This window comes from Echinops telfairi, unplaced genomic scaffold (assembly GCF_000313985.2).
Source record: "Echinops telfairi isolate 266 unplaced genomic scaffold, ASM31398v2 ScPeMD7_20;HRSCAF=75, whole genome shotgun sequence".
In the NCBI taxonomy this organism is placed as follows: Eukaryota; Metazoa; Chordata; class Mammalia; order Afrosoricida; family Tenrecidae; genus Echinops; species Echinops telfairi.
Genome location: NW_022103917.1, coordinates 5,533,828 through 5,557,577, shown reverse-complemented (window position 1 = coordinate 5,557,577; position 23,750 = coordinate 5,533,828). Strand labels below are relative to the sequence as shown.

The 23,750-nt window shown below is 41.4% G+C and overlaps 1 protein-coding gene across 1 annotated transcript in view; it reads left to right on the top strand.

The window, feature by feature from the left end:
- F9 (coagulation factor IX) overlaps window positions 1-23,750 on the top strand; it is a 42,543-nt gene that overhangs the window by 4,357 nt on the left and 14,436 nt on the right. Inside the window, exons 2-6 of the mRNA XM_004713364.2 lie at window positions 2,793-2,956; window positions 3,139-3,163; window positions 7,527-7,640; window positions 16,268-16,396; window positions 18,793-18,995. Of these exons, the coding sequence (XP_004713421.1) occupies window positions 2,793-2,956; window positions 3,139-3,163; window positions 7,527-7,640; window positions 16,268-16,396; window positions 18,793-18,995 (635 nt within the window). The remainder of the gene's footprint in view (window positions 1-2,792; window positions 2,957-3,138; window positions 3,164-7,526; window positions 7,641-16,267; window positions 16,397-18,792; window positions 18,996-23,750) is intronic.

Genomic DNA, 23,750 nt, shown 5'->3' with positions numbered 1-23,750 from the left:
TGCAAGGGGATCTCCAGTGGCCTACTAATGGGCTTTGGATCTCCACTCCGCACTCCCCCCATCATTCACTATGGTAAGATTTTTTGTTCTGATGGAAACATTTTTCAAACTCATCTGTTTGCATGGCTTACAGCACTTCCCTCGCTTTTTACTTCACCACTTCTATGTCATCAAATCACTATCCTTTCATGTCCTTCTTTATTCATGGAAACAAAAAGAAGTTGCACAGAACAGTGTCAGGTGAGTAAGGTGCATGGGGCAAGAGAGGCATGCTGTTTTTTTGGATTTTTTTTTTGCCAAAAACCGGTGCATTGAGGATGGCTACTTGAGTAGGTACATGGTTGTGGTGGCAAAAGCAATCCCCCATCTGCCACAAATCAGGCCTTTTTTGTCACACGGTGTTATGAAATCTTTTCAGAACCTCTAAATAGAAAGCTTGATTAACACTCTGACCTGGTAGAACAAACTCCAACTGCACTGAGACTAAATTTTCATCCATTCATGAGTTGATGGATGTCCAGAACAAGGTTTGTCATCAATTGACATTTCACCTTTTCTGAAACAAGAAAACCACTCGTACACATGAGTTTTTCCCATAGTGCTGTCCTTGTAAGCTGTGTTCAACATCACAACATTTCCTGCAGCATTTTCCCTGAGCAGGAAACAAAAATTCACAACCACATGCTGTTTTATTAAATTGGCCATCACAAACTACTGTTATGAAAAAAATCCACTGTGGCCAGAGAGAACCTTCCCAAGCGATGCCACTGAGTACACTAACTCAGAGCAAGTTTCTTGATGCTCACCTCTCAGGAAAAATGCATACTACAAAATCTCTACTCCATCCAGCACAATTCTGGGTTTGGGGAAGTACTCCCTCATATATACATCCCAAACCAAGTTCACTGTCATCAAGTCAATTCCAACTCATAAGACTCATAGTGACCCCATGGAACAGAATAGACATGCTCCTTTGGGTTTCTAAGTAGAAAGCTTCATTTTAGTCCCACAGTGGTTGGTGGTTTCTAAGTGTTGACCTTGTGGTTAGCAGCCCAATGCATATCCACTCTGCCACCACAGTAGGTATATATATTTTCAAATCCATACAGAGAGAAAATATGCAAAGTTGTAGTTGCTATTAGGTGTCATCCACTCAACTGTTGTGTCTGAAGCCTTTGTTGCAGCCTTGTCGATCCATGTAGTCAAAGGTCTTCTGCTTTTTCATTGCTCTTCTGCTTTACCAAGCATGATGTCCTTTTCCAGGGACTGGAGTCTACTAATAATAGATCCAAAGTACATGAGATGAAGTCTCCCCTACTCACTTCTGAGGAGCATTCTGGCTGTACTTCTTCCAAGACAGATTTGTTTGCTCTTCTGTCAGCCCATGGCACTTGTAATATTCTCCCTGAACACCATAATTCAAATGCATCAATTTTTCCCTGGTTTTCTTTATTCATTGTCCAGTTTTCACATACATAATAGGTGATTGAAAATACCATGAAGTAGAAGCCTCAGTTTTCCAGAATTCAGGAGTATCCGAAAAAGCTGGACAATTAGAACAACAATAAAACACATTCTGAGTGCATTGTAAAGTGGATTATAGCAGATGTAATTAGGCTAAATTCAACACCTTATCATTGGAACCCCCTTTTGACTCGTTTTAACATTTTTCTAGTTCTTAATATTTTCTACTTTCTTTTCAATTGGAGTTTCTCTCTATTTGATTATTGTTGTTAGTTATTTCTGTGTGTGTGTTGGGAAGGTGGTATGTTTTTCTGTATATGAAATCCAATCTATAGGGACAGTAACTAGATTAATGGTTTCTTGGGGGTATGGCAGGGAAAGTTGGGGGGAAATGGGGAGCTAATAACAATAAGTACAGAAAAGAAAATGTTCTACAATTTATTATGGTAATGATTGTACAACTCTTCTTGATATGATTGAACTATTAACTTGTATGCTATATGGATTATATGCCAATAAAACTGTTTTATGAAATACAAAACACCCTGAAGATAGCTACAAGATGGCTATAAGATGCCAACTGAAGGTGCTGTGAGTCTAAAGCAGCGTTCTCAACCTGTGGGTCATGACCTCTTCGGGGGTCGAATGACCCTTACACAGGGGTTGCCCCATTCATCACAGTAGCAAAATGACAGTGATGAAGTCACGAGGAAAATCATTTTATGGTTGGGGGGTCACCACCACATGAGGAACTGTATGAAAGGGTCGCTGCATGAGGAAGGTTGAGAACCACTGGTCTAAAGAGAAATAAATGAATCCTGTGGTTTTTCTTGAGTATCTAGTAAGAGTCACTTGCGTCCTATTTGTAGCTGGACCACAACTGGGCCTCTATTCTTCCAGAAGAAACATGAGGCCAAGTCATTGGGGTAGCTGCATCCTGCACACATCCTAGTCAAGTCGATGGAGCACCTGACAAGGATTTGCAATTAGCTTTTTTCAAATGATAACAAAGTGTGAAGTTAACTGCTTATTTGAGAACTTTCTTTTTCATCCAAAGTAAATTCAAGTACGATTAAAAATCTGACCTTTTATTACTAGAGCTCTCCTGACTAAAAGTAAAATTGAATTTTAATTCCTAAATCTCCATGTGTATACAGTGCCTTGGGAACATCGTGGATTTTGGCGCCATGCCCCACAGAGAAATTGGCTTTGGGATTACTTGAATTAAAAACAAAGCCTTTCATAAGAGATGTGTTTCATTTTCAGGATGTTTTCTTTCGTCTTTTTTTAAACCCTGAATCTAAAGAACCATTCTTTTTGAATTTCAGTTTTTCTTGATCGTGAAAATGCCACCAAAATTCTGAACCGCCTAAAGAGATATAACTCAGGGAAATTGGAAGAGTTTATTTCAGACAACCTTGAGAGAGAATGCATTGAAGAAAAGTGTAGTTTTGAAGAAGCCCGAGAAGTTTTTGAAAACACAGAGAAAACTGTGAGTATTTCCATATAATATTCCAAAATAAGAGAGACAGAAACTTCTTTTGGAACTTTAATATATCTGTGTGTGTGTGCGTGTGTTAAAAATATTATGAAAGAGAAGTAATTTGGTCCCTAAGCACTTTAAATACTACCGTTTATTTGTGCGTTTTTTTTTCTTTCTCTCTCTCTCTCTAGACTGAATTTTGGAAGCAATATATTGGTAAGCATTAATTTCGTCTTCTTGTGGGTAAAGGAAACATTTGGGAATTACGTATTTTTGCTTTGTCTGTAAACAGATAATATTGTTAAACTCTGTCAGAAACATTCCGAAAAACAGTCTAAATCTTTCCCCCGAGATTGAATGCCGATGCCCTACAGGTTCATGCTGCTGTGGGAGGACGCCAGCTGGTGGCAAAGTCTTTTCCTCTCAGGGCTTCAAAAGAACATCATTCTGTCTCAGGAAGCTGGAAGGAAGAAACTGAGAGAGTTTTATCTTTAGACTGAATGAGAGTCTACAATCCTCAGTAGATTTATTATTTGTTGCTGAACCTTGCAAGACCAGATTATTTTCTGCTTTGATTTGTGGTGGTTGTTGTTGTTGTTGTTGTTGTTGTTGTTATTGCTGAAATGGTTGTGTTTTCATAAATGGAAGGTATTTTGAATGAAATGAAACCCCCCAAAATGTTTGCAGTTATAAGGCTTTTGATACAGTAAGTGGGGCACATATGCCCCGGGGGAAAGTCTCTCGTACTCCGGTTGATGGGATGAGCCCCATTTCTTTATATTCTCGGTATAGAGGCTCCAACCACATGGCAGCATGTATGAAAAGTGGGATAACAGTTTTCCACTAAACATCAGGGGCAGAAAATGTTGGTGGGCACTTTATGTCCCATGGGTCACAAAAGGGTTGAAAGTCCTTATGGTGACTTCCATGATTGCCCTCTGATCTCTCCTCCTCACATGCTGGACTCCAACCACCCTGGCCTCCCTGCTTTACGGTGAACACTCTAAAAATGCTCCCCCTTCTTCAACCTGGAATGCTATTCCACCAGGCATCCCTGGCTCACTCCCTCACCTCCTTCAGGTTTCCTCCCAAAGGTTCCCATCTCAATGCAACTGACCTTGCTCATCCTATTCAACACCTTAGCCTGCATCTCCAGTAGCCCCACCATCCTGGTTGAGTCTTTTTCCATAGTGCTTTTTGCCACATAACATGGCATAGGATTTCCTTCTTTATAACATGGCAAAATAGAGAGTGCGTTATTTTCTTTACTGATGTATTCCTGGTGGACCTACAACATCTGGTCCAGAGGCACTCAATAACTCAGGATTGAGTGGGTTGACCAAAAGAAGGAAAATCCCAACCAATACAGCCAACGAATTTAAGACTAGTGATGCAAATTGTTCATACTAGTGTTAGCAACTTGGTTGCTAACCAAATGGAAAATGGGAAGAAAAGCCTGGCCATCTGTTTCCAAAAAGGCACAGACTTGGAAAACCGTATGGAACACAGTTCTATTCTGACGTACACAAGGTGGCCAGGGGTTGGGCTCAACTCGAAGCCAATGGGTTATTCGTTAAAGTTAAAATTAACAGAGAATCCAGCAACAGAATTTTGAGGGAGTATATAGGACCCCAGGTGGTGCAGTGGTTACATGTTGGGTTGAAATGTATATGGTCAGCAGTTCAAAACCACCAGTAGCTCCTCTCAAGAAAGATTGGGCTTTCTACTCCCTTAAGTAATTACAGTCTTGGGAACCCACAGGGGGTCCCTATGAGTCAGCATTGACTTGATGGCAGTGATTTGGTTTGGTTTTTGGATAAGACTGTTTGCATGGACCAGTACAATTAACCAAAACCAGATTCCCCAAGTTCCATTTTTTTGAGATGTACTTCTGTTTTCCACAGCTCCTGTCCTGCAGGCACTGTTGGATATTGTCACAGCTTCACAGCTCATCATTGGGACACCTTTGTTTTTAAATCCTGAGAGAACAAGAGGCCTGGTCCACTAGATTGTCTTTCTGTCCATTGACAATTCTCTACTGGGGTATTCCCTGGCAGTCCAACGCAGTCTTTTTATTCCCTCTTCCTGTTAAATTTAAAAATCCAAACTCGTGATGTCATTTTAAAAGCAAAGCAAGTTCTACATACTTTTCTAAAGAATCTTCCTGGCTGCATTTAGACTTCTTTGATCCTTCACTGCCTCTCTGACCTTTCTTATGCACTATATTTTTCACTTGAGCCCCTGCCTTCTAGGTCACATAGGCTGAGCTGTGTGGTCTGTCCCTGGCATAGAAACATGGAAACACCAAGGAGATGATTCAGTCATTGCTACATTTTCTATATTGAAGTGAAAAGAAGAATGAAAAAAAATGTTTAAGGAACCCCAAGGCTCACTCCACTTGCAGCTGAGCTTGCTAGCCAACACAAATGTAGTCTTTGCTGTTCCCCACCACAACAGGGACCCTGCCTAACGTTTGCCCTATTGTCTACCATCAGTTTGCTACAGGAAGAGCCTGACTGAAGAAAAGCCATTGCCCAAGCGCATTAACTAGCATCCATCCAGCACTTTGTAAAGCGCCCATTCACATTTAACCCTCACATCAACCCTGTGAGCAAAGCATTATTAACTTGATTTCACAGAACAGGAAACAGAGGCTTAAGGGGGTTGAAGGACTTGCCAAAATTCACACCGTTGGGAAGTCATGAAGCCCAGGACCACACCCAAGTTCTTTCATTTCCAATCCCTTGTTATCATCTTCATGCCTCCTGGTCTTCCCATTTAGATATAGTTATTCATTAAACAGCCACCTAAAGAGGACTGTCGCACTTGGCAAAGGTCTTATGCCTGCTGTCTTTGACCCCTACTGTCTATGGCTTTGCCTTGGCCCAAAGTACACAGACCAGTGGCCAAAGGAGGGATGAAATATATGAGAAAATGACACTCATTCTAAAGAAATGTCTCAGCAAAGGAGTTGCTGTGTGGCTGGCAGCAAGCCCAGACCCTTTCAGTGAAGCATCCTAAATAATTCAGATTCGTTGGTCTATAATATAAAGTGCAAATGTAGCTCATTTTTTAGACCTGTTCAGAACATCGATAATAATGAACCAGAGATAACGTGTTTCGTTTTCATAGAATTGGAACAAATTGCAGTGTTTGTGCAAAAGCACATTGGATCAAGGGGCAGAGGGGACAAGGTCTAATTTTCATAGCAATCATTCTCTCTGAGAGGAATGATTTCTGAGAAAGGGTTATTAATCCCTTAGTGAAAGCAAACGACATACATGCTTCTGAGAGGGGAGAGAGTGGGTGAGCAAGGACAATACAAATGTTGGGTAATTTTACTTCAAAGGTTGACTCACAAGTAGAAATTTCTCTTTGACTTTCCTATTTCTCTCATCCTTTCTTGCTGATCTAGTTCCCATTTTTTCCCCCTTTATTTGTTGGTTTGTGTTTTAGTTCTAAGTGTACATCCGTCTCTCTTTTGGTTCTATTCATTCTTTTCTCCAGACACTTCCTTAGACATCTGGATCGAGGCACAACACTAAGAAAGCACACTTAAAGTTCCCTCCTCATCCTGACCCACCCCCTCTTGCCTCTTTCTTCCTCCTTATGTCTTCAAAGGCTTCCAAGAACTCTGTATATGTGGACTCTTCAGAAAAAGTAGAATGGAAATATAGACAATGTATACATAAATAAAGCACATTTACAGAATCATTTTAAAATATCATTTTATTGGGGACTCTTATAGCTCTTATAACAATCCATACCTCAATTATAGCAAGCATATTTGTACATGTGTTGCCATCATTATTTTCTAAACATTTACATTCTATTTGAGCACTTAGTATCAGCTCCTCTTTTATCCCTCACCACTCCCATCTTCATGACCCCTTGATAAAGTATAAATTATTATTATTTTCAGCTTACATCAAATGCCATCTCCCTTTCCCATGGTTTCTGTTGTTCATCCCCCTGGAAGGGGTGTGTGGGGGGTATCCGTCGATTATTGCGATCGTTTGGGTTTTTTGGGGGGGTGGGTGGAGATAGTTATTTTCAGTATATTGAACTTTTTTCCTCATGCTACCTAGAAGAATTAGGAAATGCAATGGCATCTTCCTTATTGTCTTGGGCCGTTACTGCCTACTATACTTAAAAGAGGGGCACGACAATACAAGGAAGCAGATCAGCTTACTCTGCACGACCTATGGGAAAGCAGGTTGTGTATGACATCTAGATAACAGGTCTTCAAATGTTATTAGATCTTCCATGATTCCTAATACAGCATATTTCTATACCCAGATGTTCTTCCCCTTCTCCTTCTCCCCTTGCATTCTGCATAGACTATGTATAAGACATCCTTCCAGCAATTTCCTAGGGAAATGTTAACTTTCAGAACATTTGCTTAAGTGACTTTTAGAAACAGGAAGACAGGGACATCACATGCCTCTAGGCATGGCTTCCATGTCAGCTGTTCTGCTGTTCCCATAATCAGATTCCCCTCCCCGATGAGTATGTACAGGGAGGTCTGGGCATTCTAAGCTATTGACCTGCTAATTCAATTTCTTCACCCGTCTCAAAGATGGAGACCAATGTGAGTCCAATCCATGTTTAAATGGTGGCATGTGCAAGGATGACATTAATGCCTATGAATGCTGGTGCCAAGTTGGATTTGAAGGAAAGAACTGTGAGTTGGGTAAGTAACTGTGTTTTAATACTCGTTATTCCAAAAATTTCCTTCAAAACCAGAGGAAACTAGAAAAATGCAATATCCATATAGCATAATTTTCTCATAAAGATATAAACATTCAAAGCTTATGAATATTTCATCTATAACCATAGTTTACAAAATCTCACTCACTCACTCACTGTTCTCGAGTCAATTCTAACTCATAGCAACCCAATAGGACAGGGTAGAACTGCCCCAGGGGGGGTTCTGAAACTATAACTGTTTACAGGAATGGAAAACTTCATCCTGGTGGTTTCGAACTGCTGACTTTGGGTTTAGCAGCTCACCTTGTAATCCACTATGCTACCAGGGCTTCTTGGTAGCTCAAGAAACTATATCAAGAAAATTATATTTTGTAGCTAATAGTAAGTCATAAATGAGCCCTGGTAGTAAAGCAGATTGCTCACAGGACTGCTATCTGCAAAGGAGCAGTTTGATCCCAACAGCTGCTCATCAGAAGAAATATGAGGCTTTCTACTCCCGTTAAAGATTTACAGCCTTGGAAACTCTGTCCTATAGGGTTGCTAACTGACTTGATAATTGACTCGTAATTGACTGACTCAATAGCAGTGAGTGTGACTTGGGTTAAGTGGTTTGGAAATTCCAGTCACTTTAAGAGAGCAGCGCTATTATGATTCCCATTCTACAGAGATGTGAGAATGCAGCTCAACCACCTCAGGATCACAGAGGCAGTCAATGGCAGAAGTAGGATTTGAACCTCAATGTGTGGGGCTCCAAGCCCCAACATTTCTAACCCTCATACTCTTTATTTCCACACTCAGAGATCAGAACCCATACATAACATTGTTTTGACTCACGACTAAATTGCTATTAAGATGAGCAGAACTCAGTTAAGAATAAGAACTAAGATTTGACAAGGTCAATTCTCCCATTGATACTTCTCAAATATACTACCACCCATCTGTCAATGTGTTGTGCTCTGGTGGCTCGCATGTTGCTACGATGCTGGAAGCACTTTAAGCACCAGAAGGGTCACTCCTGGTAGACAGGTTTCAGTGGAGCTTTCAGACTAAAACAGATGAGGAAGAAAGATCTGTCAATCTCCTACCCAAAATTAGTCAATGGAAACTGAGTGGATCAAAGTAGAATACTGCCCAATAGAGTGCTGGAAGAGAAGCCCCCTAGGAGGGAAGGCACTCAAAGTACACTGAGGCCGCAACAAGAGACTCAAACAGCCCAACGATCACAGAGACAACACAGAAGCACACAACATTGTGCACCGTGTCGCCATGAATCAGAGGCTCCTCCATGCCCACCAACCACCAGCACCTCAAGTACAAAGCACGTCCCAGGTTAATTCTGTTGGCAGAAATCAGAGCCGAATTGGACTATACTGATTAATTGCATCAAGCAAGCTCGGCAGAAAACCTAGAATCAGCGTGTAGCTTTACGCCAATAATACAAAGGGTTTCCAAACTTCATGGAAAATGGAATGAAAGGACAATGGAGCTCTTCCAGTGGTTTTTGACCATTTTTCCTGAGGGTTTGGAAATTGAAGCTGCCCACACCCCAAATCATTTCTCCCCTTGTTTATTATCTGCAGCCACAATATAATTGGCACTATGCTTCTGAAAAGCCTGCAGTGCTGATGAAGGATTCTTTCTACTCAGAAATGCAGAGATATGATCCAACGGAAAGGATTTCACACCCCAGGGTACACGTCTACGGGCAAAGAGGACAAATTAGCAGGATTCTATTAGAGCACTGCAGCAACCTGCCGTGGATGGATGGATAAAGAAGGCCTAATCCCACACGAAATGGAGAAGCTCCCCTGGCCTTTTGGGGAAAAGAAGCAACATCACCTGTCAAGTTGCTCAGAAATCCTTTCAGCATGGAACAGGAAGCCATTGATCACCTGCCTTTGAGATCTAAATGATTTTTCTAAAATAGCAAAGAGAGTGAATGGTGGATGAAGTGTACACCTGGCTGGGACACCCCCACCCCCACCACTCCCACCAATTCCCTCAGGTTTCCCAGGACAAAACTCCATATCCCCAGCCAGCAAGAACAGACGGATGCCAGGGTTGCCTTGCCTGTGGGCGTCGTAATCACTCCAAGGCGCTGAACGGTTATAATTTCAGATTCAGATTTACCTGGATTAAGTTGATCCTGCTACTATAAAAACCCATGGAAATCTGTGGAGTAGTTACTCATTAGCAACTTAACTAATATAAGTACAGGAGCTGAGGGAATGACTAACCCAATGAGTCCCTGCTAAGACGGAGAAGCACATGGGGAAAAGCATAATTGAGGGCGGCGCTCAGCATTAAACATTCCCGAATGCCTTTATCGAGCTTCGAAACGAACACTTGAAAGGAGGAGGCGGGCCACCCTGAGGAACGTCAAGATAAGCCTAAGTCGTGGAGAGAAGGTTTCGCTGCAAATGGAAGGTGCTCTCCACAGCTGGCACCATATCGGTTCCTCTTAAGTCCCCACACTGTAGTTGGTTCAGGTCCCTGCAGTTGTACTGTTACCCATGTGACCATTGTCGTCACACCTAAGGCGCATGGCTCTCCCCAGCCATCCTCCTAAAGCCTCCCCAAACTCCATTGCACTCAGTTCATTCAGAAACAATGTAGGGATCCTCCTTCAAAGGCTGTTGGGTGTAGACAACTCTTGGAAGAAATTTGGCAAAACTACCACAAGTGCCAGTGGGAGGATAAGCTGGTACAACTTTTTGGAATGCTAAGTCGGCAGAATTTATGAACATTTCAAAAATACATATGTGAATCCCAAACAATCTACTTCTAAGAAATTCTCCCATAAATAGGCCTGACAAGTTCACAGAACGGATGTTCGTAGACTCACTTCCTGCCATGGTGTCTATGCTGACGCATAGCGACCCCCGTGGGTTTCTGAGACTGACACTGTTTATGGGAGTCAAATGCCCAGTCATTCTCCTGTGGAGCTTCTGACCATAGGGATGGATCACAGCCCAATGCGTACCCACTACCACCAGGGCTCCTCGGTGTTCCTTGAGGTGTTTTCTAAATAGCCAACGTAGAGCGTCCTGTGTTCTACTCTGCAAACCATGCGGTCACCAGAAGTTGGAAGCGACTCCATGGTAACTGGTTTGGGCGCACGTGGAATGGGGTGCTGTCATTATGACATGGGGATGAAATGGACAGCTGTCCCACACTGGATGTGTTCGGAGAAAAGCATAGCCTGTGTGTGTTTGGGCAAATGCACAGAAACCTCTTTCCAAAGGATGCCCTAGAAAGCCTTCCTTGTAGCTACCTGTGTGCAAGAGACATAGTCACAATAAGAATCAGTTCACTTTTCAGAGTATGTAGTTTTAAAAAAAAAATCTGCTAGGATTTATATTATAAGCAGAGTTTTGCATGGTAGAGTTTTGAAATACAATTTATCTATTTTCTAAAACAAAGCTCTTTGTCGCGGACACTAGCCAAAACAAAGCACACAGACAAGCTTCCATTTCAGCTTCCTGCTTCAAACTGAACTCCAGTCTAATCTCAGCCGTGAGCCTGGCGCCTAGTTGATGAAGTAGCTCAGCTCCAAGTGGCTGGTCTCCCCCTGCCAGGGAAGGGAAGGGAGGCTTCCATTGGGAAAATCGTTTGGTTTTCCTTTCTTGCTCAGGCTTCTTTCTCTCCAGGAGAGAGAAGTGCAAACAGTCACGACGTGCTTTCTAGTGAGAAGAACAGTCGTTAAGCGCCTACTGAGTCCCTTTGGAAGGAGCCCGGGCGAGATGGTCATCAGTTAAGTCGTGGACTGCTAAGTAGTGTGTCAGTCGTGCAAACCCACCAGCTGCTCCAAGGACAAAAGACGAGGCTGTCTGTCCCACGGGGTTTTAGAGTCTCGGAAACCCTCTGGAGCAGCTCTACTTTGTCCTCCAGAGAGTCACCACGAGGCAGAATGGACTCGATCCTAGTGGGTTGGCGCAAATAAAGGCCACTGTATGGGCACAGCTGCATATGACATCAGACTCCCTTTCAGGCGGAACTTCATCTTTCCTGCCCCTCTAAAGTACATAAGGTTACCTTCCCACAGCATAGTCAAGAGGGAAGAACATAAAATTCAACACAAGCATATACACACTCTTTTTTCCCTTCCTCTGTTCCTCCCTCCCTCTTTTGTTCTTTCTGTCTTTTTTCCAACATGGCACAGACACTACTGTCTTATTTATAATGATAGGGGAGGGGTAGAAAAAGAGAGATGTTGAACTAAGGCAAAATAATAGCATATTTGTGATAAATTTATAAAAACAAAGCATGTTCTGAACAAACTTCTGTTTACACATCAGAACACTATCCTATATATTCCTAGAAAACTCTACCCTGGAAATTTTTGTGCTATGATTCTATTTTGGAAATCTTAAACCCTTTATTAGCGACCAAAAGACTTCTTATAGGACAACAGTATTTCCCATCATCTCTGCAAACCAAGCGAGGGGCCATTGGGCAATGGCAGACATGGAAAATGAGAGACAGATCTGGTTACTCCGCCAAGGATTTAAAATAAGCACTGGGAAAACAACACCAGGTCCTGAATTCCTGTTGTCAGTGCCCTGGTCAAAATTAGCCTGCCTCGTCCACGTACCTCATTTAACCAATCTCAATCTCGTATTGACTGAACACTTTTTCTGCAACTGGTATTTGATTTGGCTGAACACTTTATTGTTTTGTTGCAACAAAATGATAGCTAGTAGCATGAAAGGAGCCAGGGCTGTTATCATTAGTAAGCAGAAAAGTCGTAACACAATAAATAAATAAAAATGGGCCAAAGGACCCCTTTGTGGGTCACGTACTTAGTGAATTATTAGTCACAAAGGTTCAAATTCAGACTTTGGCAATAGTCACTTTGTATTGCTCTATTCCTGGAATGGGAGAAAGATGAAGCTTTCTACTCCTGTAGCCAGTTAGAATCTTAAAAACCCACAGGGGCTGTTCTACTCTGTCCTACAAGGTCACCATGAGTCGGACTCAACTCCATGGCATTGAGTCCTAGCTTTATTCATGGAATTGTCAGTATAGGTAACGCAAATTGATTTCATTAGTCTATGACAGACACACACACAAACAACCCAGACCCACTGCCATCACGTCGATTCAGGAAACAGTCTCATATTTCTCCTGTGGAATGGCTTGTGGGTTTGAACCACCAACATTGAGACTATCAGTCCAATGCTAACCCGACAGAGCCCGCTGGGGCTCCACAGCCTGTGATAGTAGACATAAAATAAAATTCAAAAGATTATATTTGCTGAAAATGTTCTGATACATTCCAAAGTCACTTTCTTGACCCGGATTCCTCCGAAAAAAAGGAGCTTGGGACAAAGGCATATGTATTAGGAGGGGCAATCCTAAGAAGCAAGAGTAAGGGACAGAGGAGCAATACAGTAAGGAAAGGAGAACCAATTGGATGAATTATTCAGCTGCTGCTGCTAGTGGTGGCGGTGTTAGATGGTATGGAGTAGGTTCTTATGCATAGCCACCTCAGGTACAACAGAACAACATGCTGCCCCAGACCATCCTCACAAGCATCATTCCCTAGAGACAGGCCCTTCTGATGACATGTCCCCATCATATGAAGCTGCATTCAGAGCACCAACTATAGGAGAAGCTCTTGGGAAAGATTCTTGCTGTCAATCTTCCCCTGGGTCTAGGAGTTCCTCAGCACAGAGACCCCACTCCCAGTTCCTCTTTCTTGATGGCAATCAGGTCCACCGGCTCACTGCTCACTTGTTTAACACCTTGTATATCTCAAAAGAGGTTGACTCAAGATACAGCCTAATCCTATAGATTTCATCCTGCCTCATTGACAGCATAGAGGTGAGAATTTACAAAGCAGAGTAACAACATCAGGTCACAAAATAGAAAATAATTACATGGACGAACATGGAAGACAATATGCTCAGCAAAATTAGTCACTCTCACAAGGACAAATACTATATGAGACAACTATTATAAAAGAAAAAGATCACAAGAATGAGTTTCACACCAAAAGAAGCAGACTTTGATGGGAGAGGAACAGGAAAGTAAGATGAGGAGGAAAAAAGCTTTTAAGAGGTAGATGGGATCTTGGCATGCTTGGCAGAGTAGAGGGATGACAAGATGGATTGACAGTGGCTGCAACAAGGGGCTCAAACATGGGAACAATTGTGAGGATGACACAGGACTGGGCAGTGCTTCATTCTGTTGTACATAGGGTCGCTGTGAGTCAGAACTGACTTGACACCTAAGAACAACATAATTGCATTGACAACTAAACAGCTCTGTAGAAAGTTGTGGTGTTGAGCATGTATGTTGAGCATCCAGACAAGAGGGAAGGTGTCATATACATATTAGGCTCTTGTGTTGCTCTAGAGATAGAAATAGCCCAAGAGTAGAACGTATTTCTCTTAACCAAACAGCTCCCAGACCACAAGCAAACAATCATACCACTTCCTGTTATTGAGATCACATCTAAATAAACAGAAGTGTCACTTTGCTGCAAAAGACAATGGCTGGATTTTCAATAAAAACAAGTGATGATTCAATTAGATATCCATATGGAAAAAGTACATTTGGCTCCCCACCTCACACCATATACCATAATCAATTACAAGTGGATTAAATATTTAAATATGAAATGCAGGACAATAAACTTCTGAAAGACTACATTGGAGGATATATTAACAATCCTAGTGTAAGAAGAGACTTCTTAAAAAGGATACAAATGGTGCTCACTATAAATCAAAAGACGGATAAACTGAACAATATTAAAACTATATATTGATGCATTTAAAATATGGTGTTGGGGAAGATCGTGAAAGTTACCATGGACCACCAGAAGAACATACAATGCTCCTTAGAAGGAAGATTGATGGGACTTGATCTTTGGTACTTTAAACATGTTATTAGGACGGACCAGTCCCTGGGGAAAGACATGTATGCTTGGTAAAGCAGAAGGTCATCAAGAAAGAAGCCCCTTGATGAGATGGATTGACACGGTGGCTGTAACTGGGCTTAAGCATAACAACAACTATGAAGAAACCGCAGAATTGGAGAGTGTTTTTTTCTGCTGTACACAGGGTTGCTATGAGTTGGAGCCAATATGATAGCACTGTTTCTCTTTCACAAGAGGCATTATGAGTGAATAAGCGAGTCACAGAGTGGAAGAAGGTATCTGAAATCCATAATTCTGACAAATGGAACTGTCATGTAATGACAACAGGGGAAGATAAATTTGTACAATTATTTTGGAAGCCTTCTTGGCACTTTCTACTAAATCTAAACATATGATCCAATAATTCCACTCATAAACAAAAACGCATGCCTATAACCAAAAGATAGGTTCAAGACTACTCATTACAGCATTATACATAAGAACCAAAAACTAGAAGCAACCCAAACATTCATTAATAGTATGTGCCATGAAGCCGGTTCTGAAACATATTAAATTAACAGTAGAATGGATGGATAAAGGCAGTTATATTCATACAATAGAATACTATGCAATAATACAAATGAACTACTGCTACCAAAAAAAACCATAGAAGAACCCCACAGATAAGATATTAAATGAAAAGCAGAATAAATATCAGGTGATTCACAGGCAGGCAAACGTAAACCATTTGGTTAAAAATCAGGGTCATGGTTACCTTTGGGAAGGAAGAAAGATGCCATGATATGGAAGGTGCGCTGGGTGAGCTCCGGGTGTAGGTGATGTCATATGCACCGACCTGCTCAATGTTCATACAGGTTAACTTAGTTTCCCAGAGTTGTCATAACAAAATAACACTAAGCAGTGGCTTTGAAGGACAGAAATTTATTTTCTTAAAGTGGAGGTAATGGTAAGTCTATATTCAGAAACTATGTCTAGAAAGGCCTTCTTTGTCTCTTTCGGAGTTCCTGGGCCTGTAGGTATATGTGTGTCACCACATGGAATCGATCTTCCCTCTCTGTGTGTAGGTCTCTCTCCAGTCTACTCTTTGTATAAGAAACCTCTCAAAAGAGATGAGGTTTAGGACCCCTCCCTAATTGAGTAACCTAACACACAAAAAAGCCCCTATTCCCAAACAGGGTCATGTTCACAGGTACAGGGGTTAGATGTCAACATTTTTTTATGGGGAGGATGAATTTCAATCCAGAAAACCAAGCATTCACTTTATGAAAAGTTCAACAATCCACTGCCATTAGGTCGATTCTGACTCAAAATTGTGTATCTTCACAGGAGCAGACAGCCTCCTCTTTATCCTATGGAGTGGCTGGTGGGTTTGAACCACCAGCCTTGAAGTTAACAACCCAATGCTTACCCGACAGCACCACCAGGGCTTCTTAGTACCAACACAAAGCCCACATATTCATTTTAACTTCCAGCCAAGTACATCACTGCCATCCCATTTAGGCCACATTTAGAATTTTATTTGCCCTGCAGAGGGTCGCTTTGAGTCAGAAGCAACTCAATGGCCATGAGTTTGGTTTGCTTTTCTCCTTTCAACTGAAGGCTGTCAAGTTTCCCACCATGCATGCCCCCAACTTATCTGGGACCCATGCATGAGCCAGTAAGCTGCACACACTTTTTAGAAATGCATGGGAAGTGATGCTATTACTATTGACTTTGCTTTCTTTCAGATGCAACGTGCAGCTTTAAGAATGGCGGGTGCCATCAGTTTTGCAACACAGGTGCTGATAACAAGGCTCTTTGTTCCTGTACTACAGGATATCAACTTGCAGAAGACCAAACGTCTTGTAAACCAGCAGGTCAACATTGAAAGTTTTTAAAGCCTTTAAAGACACGTCCTTCAAATATGTATTTGCGCCTTCAACATTTCAACTAGCCAACAAATTTTTAATGCTGACTTCTATCAACTTTCCTCTTAAATCAGAGACAAGCTTGGTTGCTTGAAATAGACAAACTAATCTCCCAAATTTCAGCTTCCTTGTCGAGATAAATTCTGGAATTGTCTACAGCCTCAGTTCTTTTAAGCCTAGCCAGCGTTACTATTTTTTTCTTTCTGCCTTTGATATCACAAATGAAAAGATAATGGCTTTTCCCCCATGGACTTTTTGAAGCCACCCCCCTTACTTATCTGTGATTCATTAAGTCAAATTAATGTAGTGATACTGAACCATCAAAGATCCACACATGATTGATGGAATGATAGGCTGCTTGTTCAAGGATGGTGAATTTTAAGCCTGATCCACTCAGGATCAGGCCGGTTTACTCTGATGAAAATGCTTCATCTCCTTGAGTTGCAGGCTGAGCGTCCATGCTTGGTGTCAGAAGGGTTCCAACAACGATCTAATTGTTTTACGTTCTGCCGGACTGATCAACCCCAGCAAAGGACACAGGAATATTTCCCAATCCTGTCAACTATGGCAGCACATGGGCAACTGACTGCTGTGTCCAGAACAGCTCCACTCCACACTCACATTTCCCTTCTCTCAAAATGAAAGTGGTAGAAATTTTGAAATATATATATTTACATGCTGCTTGGTCAATTCTGTTTGTTAAATGAGAGGCCTGTTAGATGTTAAAACCTCTCACTGCCATTGAATCGAGTTGGAACCATTGTAACCCTATAGATCAGGGTCGAATTGCCCCTATGGGTTTCTGAAACTACAGCTCTTCATGGGCGTAGAAGGCCTGGTCTTTCTCCCATGAAGCAGCTGGTGGTTTTGAACTGCTGATCTTGTAGTTAACAGCCCAACTCATAACCCACGAGACCACAAGGGCTCCCTCTGTTTAATGTAAGCCAGATGTAATTTCTTTTTACCTCCCCAAAGCCTGATATCTTATTAAATTGGTACATTACAGCATGCCACATGCCAACACTGAGTTCCATACCTGTCTCAGCATTGCACCAGGCAGGGGAAATTAAAGAGAGGACTAGAAGCCAGGAGTGCAGATGCTGCAAGTACAACGAAAAGGTTTTAATGTTTTCAGGTCACCAACTGCCCTTCTGACCTCTTTCTGGACATACACTTCCTGAAAACTAGCCTTCCTTGGGAAGAGGGAAAATAAAGGTTTTATCTTTTGACACCAAGCAGCCAGTGTAGGCAGAATATTACAATGGTTAAACCCTTACAACCCTTTCTAAGGGAAATATACACCATTACAAACCTTTCTAAGGAAAATATATACATACTTTTATAGAAATACCTACCCTCAAAATACTGTGTTATATTGAATATCACCTCATGCTTTAGCAAATTAAGTAGGCCAAATCCCAAATAAGCTTATCTGCCTTCAATAGTAATGGTCCCTTTTCTCTAGCTATGATTGATGATTTATACTTATACATAAGGATTTTGAAAAGATTTCCTGTTTTCCCAACAACACGCTGTCTTCATGATACTTTGCTGTGGCTGGTTGCTATAGAAATGTCTGTTATAAGAAATGTGGCTAGGGGAAAAAGTAAGAAATGAAAATGAAATATGAGGTGGCTTGGCTTGACTACAAATTTCCTTTCTGATAGATCCCAATGTGTCAGTAGGCTCTTCCTTTCTTCAGGAAACAAACCGACCAAAGATGAAAATGAGACCAGATCCTGGGGAGATGTAGTCATAATAATCATATTACTACTCCGTGTGGTTACTATTGTACAGCAAAGTAACTACATCGCAATGACTCATCCCCAACAGATACCTGGAAGGTCTGTTTTGGTATCTGGAAGACATTCTGGTCTACAGAAGAAAGCCTGTTAAAAAGAAAGCAGAGGCATTCCATTTACCTATTTAGAGTTGCCAGTTGGCTTCGAACGGACTCTAATTCACAGGTGACCTGGCACCCATCATCAGAGCCCTATTCAGGGAGAGCACTTGGGACTAAAAGTGTTTTTAGTAAGCTAACTAAAGAGAAAGTCCTTAGACTTTATAAAAGTCATACCAAATTTGGTTCTGGGACACTTTTTCTATTTCCATAATGATGTGGATTCCTGAGCCAAAAGTTCTTCTCATGAAGAGTTTGAAAACTTTCCATGAAAAGAATACAATCAACCTTTAGGTTCAGACCCTATTTATGGATTCAATTGTGTGAATATTGATGGCCCTGTTTCTCAGAAATGACAAGGATGGACCTGTTGCTCAATGTTCATAATACATGTTCTGTTTGCCAGTGAGTATATCAGAATACTAATTTTTTTCTATTATTTTAGTGCCATTTCCATGTGGAAGAGTTTCTGTCCCAAACATTCCTCAAACAAACACTCGTTCTCAGGATTTTCTTCACATTCCAGACGACGAAAATTCTACTGAAGCTGAAATAATGTTGGATAATATCACCGAGACTACTTCAAGTTCAGAATTCACTCGTGTTGTTGGTGGAGTAAGCGCCAAACCAGGTCAAATCCCCTGGCAGGTACTCAATACTTTTGGTGTGCTATCCCTGGAGCTCAGCTGGCAAAGGACCAGCCCAGTTGGGAGGATAAGGATAGGACACTGGAGTGAAAGAAGTGTTTGGCAAGTTGTAGCATTAAGTAATACGAGGAAGCCCCCAGTGGTGGTCACCTGGAGAGAAATTGAAGGACAGGTACCCAAAAAGGTGAAGAAGAGTTGTGACATTGAGGAAGTAGCACTGCAGAATTTCAGAAATAGGGAGTGAGTTTGAGTTTCAGTTGGAAGCGAGGTCACAGGTACTTGAGGTCCGGGTTTTACTTTAGGCTCAACTGCTGGCTGAATTGATGGCAGTCAAAGTCTCTTGGCTAAAATAAGCCAGGTTACTTTGAGGGACAGTGAAAAAGAGGAAGATGCTTGATGAGATGAACTGACACAGTGCCTGCAACAATGGGCTCAAACACAGCCACAACTGTGAGGACAGTGCAGGGTCCGGCAGTGTTTCCTTCTGCTGTGCATCGGATCACTATGAGTTGGAAGCGACTCAACGGCATGGAACAACAGCAACCGACGACATTTGGAAGGGGATAAAGGAAACGACCCAAGTGTGAAGGATTAGGACAAAAACTGAGTTTCTGAAACCAGCCTATGAGATAAGAGCTTGGTTCAAAGTTGTGGTTCTCAAAGCATGGTAGGTAGCTTTAGAACAGCTCTGCACTACATATGATGTTCGTTCGTTCTTTCTGTCATTCTTTCTGTCTGTCTGTCTTTCTACATGTTTTGCTGTGTTTCAGGTGTAATCCATGCCCTTTATGCTAGCATTCCTCGCAGGGCCTTCCTTGGCCTTGGTCATGTTGTGCTGACTTCCCCCAATTTGTGCATTGCCTTTCCCTTCACCATGAACTCATGTCTTTTATCGAGTTAGTCATTTTCCCTACCTTCCCATTCCATCAAATGTTTTAGTTTTTCCTGTGTCTAACCTTTTCTTGTTTTTATTTTTCATAAGGGCCTCATACAATATTTTTCCTTTTGCAATTAACTTATTCACTCAGCATCATGTCCCCCCAAATTCATGCATTTTGTGATACGGTTCATGGATTCGGCATTATTCTTTCCTGTTGTGTAGTACTCCATTGTGTGCATGTACCAGAGTTTGTTCATCCATCGATGGACACTTTGCCTTGTTTTCCACTTTTTCCTATTGTGAACAATGCTGCAATGAACATGGGAGTGTATATGTCTATGTAAGTTGAGGATAACTAAGAGTGGAATTATTGGATCAAATGCCTTTTTTAGCTTTTTAAAGAAACATCATATATTTTTCCATAGTGGTTGTGCTATTATACATTCCTACTAATGGTGTATAAGAGCTCTAATGTCTCTACAACTTGCCCAACATTTGCTTTGTTTTGTTTTTATTAGTTCCATTATTTTCACAATTGGATTTATATCTGGGTTCTCAATTCTTTTTCACTGGTTCAATGAAATGGCATCTCATTATAGTTTTGATTTACATATCTCCAATATGGGTTGGACTGCTCACCATGAGGTTAGCAGTTTGAAACCACCAGCTGCTCCTCAGGAGAAAGATGAGGCTTTCTACTCCCATAAAGAGTTACAGTCTCAGAAACCCACTAGGGCAGTTCTAACCAGGACTACAGAGTCGCTGTGAGTTAGCATTGATTCAAGAGCAGTGAGTTTGAGTTTAATGATACCCCAAGGAGCCCTGATCATGTAGTGGTTTATGTATTGTAGTGCAAAGCACAAGGTAAGCAGTTGGAAACTACAAGCCACTCTGTTGGGGAAAAGTTGAGGCTTTCTACTCCTATAAAGAATTATAATCTTGGAAACCCTCAGGGGTAGTTCTACCCTATCCTATAGGGCAGTGGTTCTCAACCTTCCTAGTACCTAGACCCTTTAATACAGTTCCTCAAGTTATGGTGACCCCATATGTGGGTGTATCTGCATGTGGGCGGACCCACCTAGAAACGGATAGAGGAGCAGTGTCTCCGTTCCTAAGACCATCGGAAATATGGTCTTAGTCGACCCCTGTGAAAGGGTCATTCAACCCCCAAAAGGGTTGTGACCCACAGGTTGAGAACCACTGCTATAGGGTCACTATGCATGGGGAATGGATTTGATGGCTGTGAGTTGAGTTTTCTTGAGTTAATGATGCCCTGGTGATGCTGTTGAGAAAGCAATTGACTGCTAACCACATGGTGGGAAGTTCAAAACCACCTGCTACTTGGAGGGGGCGGGGGAGGCTGTATCCTCCTGTAAATATTTACAGCCTCAGAGATCCAAAACACTATAAGTCAGAATCTATTTTATGACAGTGTGTTGGTTTATTGGCTAAATGGGCTAAGGATGGCAGGTATTTGTCCATGAGTGTGTTAGTCACGTGAATGTATTGTTTGCTGAGAAGTTTCTGTTCATATCCTTTGTCTATTTTTATATTGAATTGTGTTTGAGGTGTTAAAGTGTTGAAATATTATTTAAATTTTAGAGATTAGACCCTTGTGGGAAATGTCATAGCCATAAATTTTCCCGCAATCTGTAGGTTCTCTTTTTACTTTCCTGAAGAAGTCTTTTTGATGAGCATAAAAATAGGTCCCATTTATCTAGTTTATCTTATATTATTTGTGCATGTTTAATTGTTTGGTATTCTATTTATGCTAGAATTAGCATGAAGGTCTTTGATTTAGGTCTTTAATCCATGTTGAGTTCACTGTTGTATATGGTGTGAGGTATGGTCATATTTTCATTTTTCTATAGCTAAATATCCCAGTTTTCCTAACATCATTTTATGAAGAGATAGTCTCCTCCCTCGTTTAAAAGACTTTCCCTTAAGCAATGATATCCCCAAGGAATTCTGAAAATAGACTTCGGAATCGGTGGGCAGGGCATGGTACTTCACCAGATCCGGCTGGAAAACATTCAGAAGGGTCAGCAGAATGATCTGGAACTATTTATAGGTTTTTTTTCTTTTTTCTCTTTCTCATGTCTATCCATATAAGATAGACAGGATAACCAATCCTGAGTAGAAAATTATGGAGCTCTGGGGGGACATGGGAAAGGAGGAGGTGGAAGAAAGGGAGGGGGAGCCAACAAACCCAGAAGCAAGAGAAAAATAAGAGATATGAAACCGATGGCAAGGAGGGCGTAGAATGCTTGGTGGGGTTTGATTAAATGCAATGTAGCCAAGAGAAAGTACTGAGAGTCGAATGAAGATTGAACATGATAGTGAGACAGGAGAGAGGAAATAACTAGAAGGCAAAAGATATTTATAGAGGTCTAGATACAGGCATGCAGATATGTAAATATATTAATACATAATGATAGGGATATAGGTATATGTACATATATTTAAATGTTAAGTATTAAGGTACCAGATGGGCATTGGGTCTCTACTCAAGTATTCCCTCAACGCAAGAACACTTTGTTCTAATAACCCAGCATTCTGTGATGCTCACCTTCCTGACACATTCGCTGGAGACAAAATAGGTACATTAGCAAATGTGGCGAATAAAGCTGATGGCGCCAAAAAATATATAGCATCTGGGGTCTTAAAGGCTTGAAGTTAAACAAGCAGCTATCTATCAGGAAATCAACAAAGCCCACAGGAACAAGCACACCAGCCTGTATGATCACGAGGTGGTCAATGGGATCAGGTATCAAGGATCAGAAGACCCCAAACAAACAAATATATCAATGCAAACGATGGGGGTAGGAATGGAGACCCAAAGCCCATCTGTAGACAATTGTACATTCCCTTACAGAAGGGTCACAAGGAAGGAATGAGTCAGGGTGCAGCATAGCACCGACCAAACATACAACATTCCTGTAGTTTTTTAATGCTTCCTCCCCACCCACCCCCACTTTCATGACACAGTTCTACCTTACAAATCTGGCTAGACTGGAACATGTACACTGGTACAGATAAGAGCTCTACACATGGAATCCAGCACAGATAAACCCCTCAGGAACAGTAATGGGAGTAGCAATACCATGAGGGTAGGGGGAAGGTGTGGGCAGAAGGGGGAGAAACCGGGAACCAACTACAATGATCAATGTATAACCCCACCTCCCTCAGAGTGATGAACAACAGAAATGTGGGTGAAAAGAGACTGTGGATGGTGTAAGATATAAAAATAATAATAACTTATAATTTATCAGGGGTCCACAAGGGCTGGGGAGGAGTCTGGTGGGAGAGGGAAGGAAAAAAGAGGAGCTGATACCAAGGGCTCAAGCAGAAAGAAAATGTTTTGAAAATGATGATGGCAACATAGGTACAAATGTGTTTGATACAATTGATGTATGGATTGTTATAAGAGCTGTAAAAGCCCCTAATAAAATGATTTATTAATTTTAATAAATCAATAGAAGCCTTTGCCTTATGTTAAAGATCCGCTGACCATAGGTAGATAGATTTAGGTCTGGGATCTCACCTCTTTTCTACAGGTTCAGTGCCTGCTCTTGTACCAGTACCAGGCTGGTTCGACTATTGTGGCTGTAAAGTATGTTCCGAGATCATTTAGTGTACAGCCTTCTATTACGTTGTTGTTCATCGATAATGCTTTACATATTATACAGGGCCTCTTTCCTTTCCATATAAAGTTGGTAATTCGTTTTTTTCCCATGCCCCTAAATAATGCTTTTGGAATTTGGATAGGTATTTCATTATATCTATACATCACTTTGGGTAATATTGACATTTTCAAGATGTTAAGTCTTCCTATCCTTGAGCATAATACTTTCTTCCATTTACATAGGTCTCTGG